The sequence below is a fragment of the Phoca vitulina genome, unplaced genomic scaffold (genome assembly GCF_004348235.1).
Source record: "Phoca vitulina isolate PV1807 unplaced genomic scaffold, GSC_HSeal_1.0 scaffold32, whole genome shotgun sequence".
NCBI lineage: Eukaryota > Metazoa > Chordata > Mammalia > Carnivora > Phocidae > Phoca > Phoca vitulina.
The window spans coordinates 4,772,954-4,776,042 of record NW_022589735.1 but is presented as its reverse complement, the minus strand read 5'-3'; the positions used below and the strand labels follow the sequence as shown (position 1 = coordinate 4,776,042).

Here is a 3,089-nt window from a genome sequence, read left to right as displayed (position 1 = left end):
GCTGGAGACCCAGCATCTGAGTCTGTGGATCCAACTCGTCAGGACATATGTGAAGAGGGAAAACACTTGCACAAGGGGAAAATGCTATTCGTGGCTTACTTTTGACCCTCTGTTTCTGTGTACCTCCTAAACAGATATGATTTCTTTTACATGAGAGCATACTATTCTCCTGAACTCCTGCTTCTAAATAATTAAATTCCTGGAAAGGGGCAACCCAGTGGGGAGAAAATTGGTCTTCATGTGTGGTAACTTGTGAGCTGTGGGAACAGACAGCAAGGGCATTTTAGGAAGTAGCTCTTGTAATCATCCACATTCTGAAATTTAAAACAAAAGCTGCTAGTGGCCAATGCTGTTAGCTACTTGTCAGACAACAAACACACTGCAGTCAGAAAAATCCCCACTGAGTTTGGGCGGCTGATTTCTCTGGCAGCAAATGAAAGCTTTGGCTGTTGCCCTTGAAGACTGCTGAGCAAGCCGGGAAGGAGCCCACCGAATGTCTCCCTATTCGCCACCCCCACTCACTGTGGGCGCAGCATGTGTGTGTGGGGGGGTAGATGTGGGGGGTGTGTGTGTGCAGGCACCCTAACTCACAATTTTAGGCAGGTGCACATCCCGTCCAGGAATACCACACCAGCGTAATTCATCCCACACCTCACAGCCAGGGAGATGCTAGCCTCAATGGACAACAATTTGGAGGCATTGTTTACAAATCAATTTCTCCCTCTAAATAGGCTGTTATAAGAGTGGACCCTTCTGCTTGCCCAGCCTGGGCCCACCTGTCACTGGGACTTCCTAGCCAGTGGTCACACTGTATTGATCTTTTTAATCCCCTCTCTTTGAAACACAGAGCCAGCTGATGTGGAGTTCCTCAAAAGAAAGAGTCTCCCACCGCCCCTACCTCTACAGGTAGCTGCATATCCGGGGCTAATTCCCCACTAAAAAGTCTTAATTGGCTTATGGGGAGCCTGAAAGATCTCCCTTGTGTTTATAAGGTGAAAGGAAATGATGGATCCCAAATGCCCTGGTCTGTCTTTATCCGTTTCTTGGTGGAAATCAGGTGCATTTTATTTTTTTAATTGTTTTTGAAAAGGGACTGGAAGGTTTGGAGGTGGGTAAGGATAGTGTTTCACTTTAGTGGTTGAGCCGCCAGGGGAAGGGAAGAAAGCCTCAGAGAGACACCAACATTAGGCGAGAAACTTGGTGACTTATTTTTTTTACTTGGTTTTTATTTACAGGAAACATCTGCAGTACAAAAATGTAAACTTTGATAGCTCATAATAATAGAATAAACTCTTTATGTACAAAAATACATTTTCATATGAAAGAAGCATCTTGAATAAATTAAAGTACTTTCCAGCCCGGTGCCTGAATAGCTACGCAAGTCTCGGGTTCCTCCTAGAGCAAGCCTGCAGTGGTGGGGGTCGGGATCCATAATGCATGAAGCCCACTCCTTGTCTCTCCTTTTTAAGCCTTTTCATTGTATTGTCAGCCGGCTCAAACCGAATTTTCATGCTCGTTTTTCTTCATTAGAGTTCTACAAATTGTAAAATTGACTTTTCACCTCGTCTTCAGGAGCTGATCTGTCCCTTTTCTAAATCACACTGAAGTGGTGGCTGGGGTCAGCTCTGAGCCAGCCACAAAGGAGGTTTTGTGGAGTTCAGAAAGTGCAAAAGGAAAGGCCGTCTAAGGGCGGGCAGGAGGGGCCCGGGGCTGAGGGCTGGAGAAACAGACCAAGGGGCAGCCGTGGTGAGGGTGCAGCGACCTAACAAGCGTCTCAGGTATCTCCCACCCCTTTAAAGCTCCTGCTTCCTCCCTCCGCCCGGACTGGGGGTCCTGAGACTGAAGCTGGGGCTCCATCTACTGCCTGTTGCCTGAGGGAGGGGGAAGGTAACAGTGTCCGCAACGGGCCTAGTGGTAAGGGATGAAACAGGGCGTCGTGTGGAGCAAGTCTTTGGGCAGGCCGGGGAAGGAGAAAAGGGGGTCTCCGGGGCCGTAGGCGAAGTCTTCCGAGGCGGCGGGGCTACTGGGGTCAGACAGTGGCGAGGCGGCGGCGGCGCAGGGGGAGGCGGCGGCACCGGAGCCCCAGGACTCGGCGTCGCTGGAGGGGCTCGGGGGCCCGGGCAGGCAGGGGGCGCACTGCGGCGGCAGGAGGCGCTCCCGGGCACCGCCCCCGGGCAGTCCCTGGTCGGCTAGGCGCAGAGTCTCCGCCAGAGCCCAGATGTAGTTATAGGCGAAGCGCAGCGTCTCGATCTTGGTGAGCTTGGTGTCGTCGGGGAAGGAGGGCAGCACGCTGCGCAGCGCATCCAGCGCCGCGTTCAAGTTGTGCATGCGGTTGCGCTCGCGGTCGTTGGCCTTGACACGCCGGCTCCTGCGCAGCGAATGCAGCAGCGCCTCGGAGCGCACACGCGCCCGGCCCCTGCGCCGCCGCCGCTCCTGCTCGTCGTCCTGCGCCCGGGGAGTATCGGAGGCTGCGGGAACGCCGGGAGCGCCCCTGCGCACAGGCACGGGCGTCCCCGAGGCAGACGCTGGTGGTTGGAGCCTGGCACAGTCCTCCTCGTCGGTGAGGAAGCCGGATAGGTCGCTGCTGCTGCTGCTGCTGCTGCTGCTAGCGCAGTCCAGGTCCGAGAGGCAGGTCTCCAGAGGGGCTGGCATCGTTGCGTGGCGCAGGACCGACGGGCAGGTAAGAGGGCTCCTGGAGGACGGGAGCCCGCGCCGAGGGCAGGGTCGCCGGGACGCACTTACGTTCCAAACGGCCCGGGCCTACCCTGTGGCCGCTGCGGGCGCGAAGGCCTGGAAAGGCGCGGGGGCGCACCTGGAGTTTGGCTGCACCTCCTCGCCTCGTCTGCAGGGGCCACGCTCCCGGCCGGTCTCCCGAGTGATCTCGCCGGCGAACAGATCAGCTCGTGTGAGTACCGAGTGTGGCACACGACCGGCCTCAGGACCCCTTAAGTACCCGCCCCAACAATGGGCGCCCCCCTCCCTTGCCACCTCCGCCCCCGCGGCAGCCCCCGTGAATGGAGCGAGGCGGCAGGTCAGCCCCGTGCGGCGCCCGGGTATTTGCATAATTTATGCTCGCGGGGGGCCGCCCC

The 3,089-nt window shown here is 56.6% G+C and overlaps 1 protein-coding gene across 1 annotated transcript; it reads right to left on the bottom strand.

The window, feature by feature from the left end:
• Positions 1–1,908: 1,908 nt before the first annotated feature.
• Positions 1,909–2,652, bottom strand: NEUROG1 (neurogenin 1). The gene has a single exon (XM_032425157.1). It carries the CDS (start codon positions 2,650–2,652, stop codon positions 1,909–1,911), a length of 744 nt encoding a protein of 247 aa, XP_032281048.1.
• Positions 2,653–3,089: the final 437 nt, after the last annotated feature.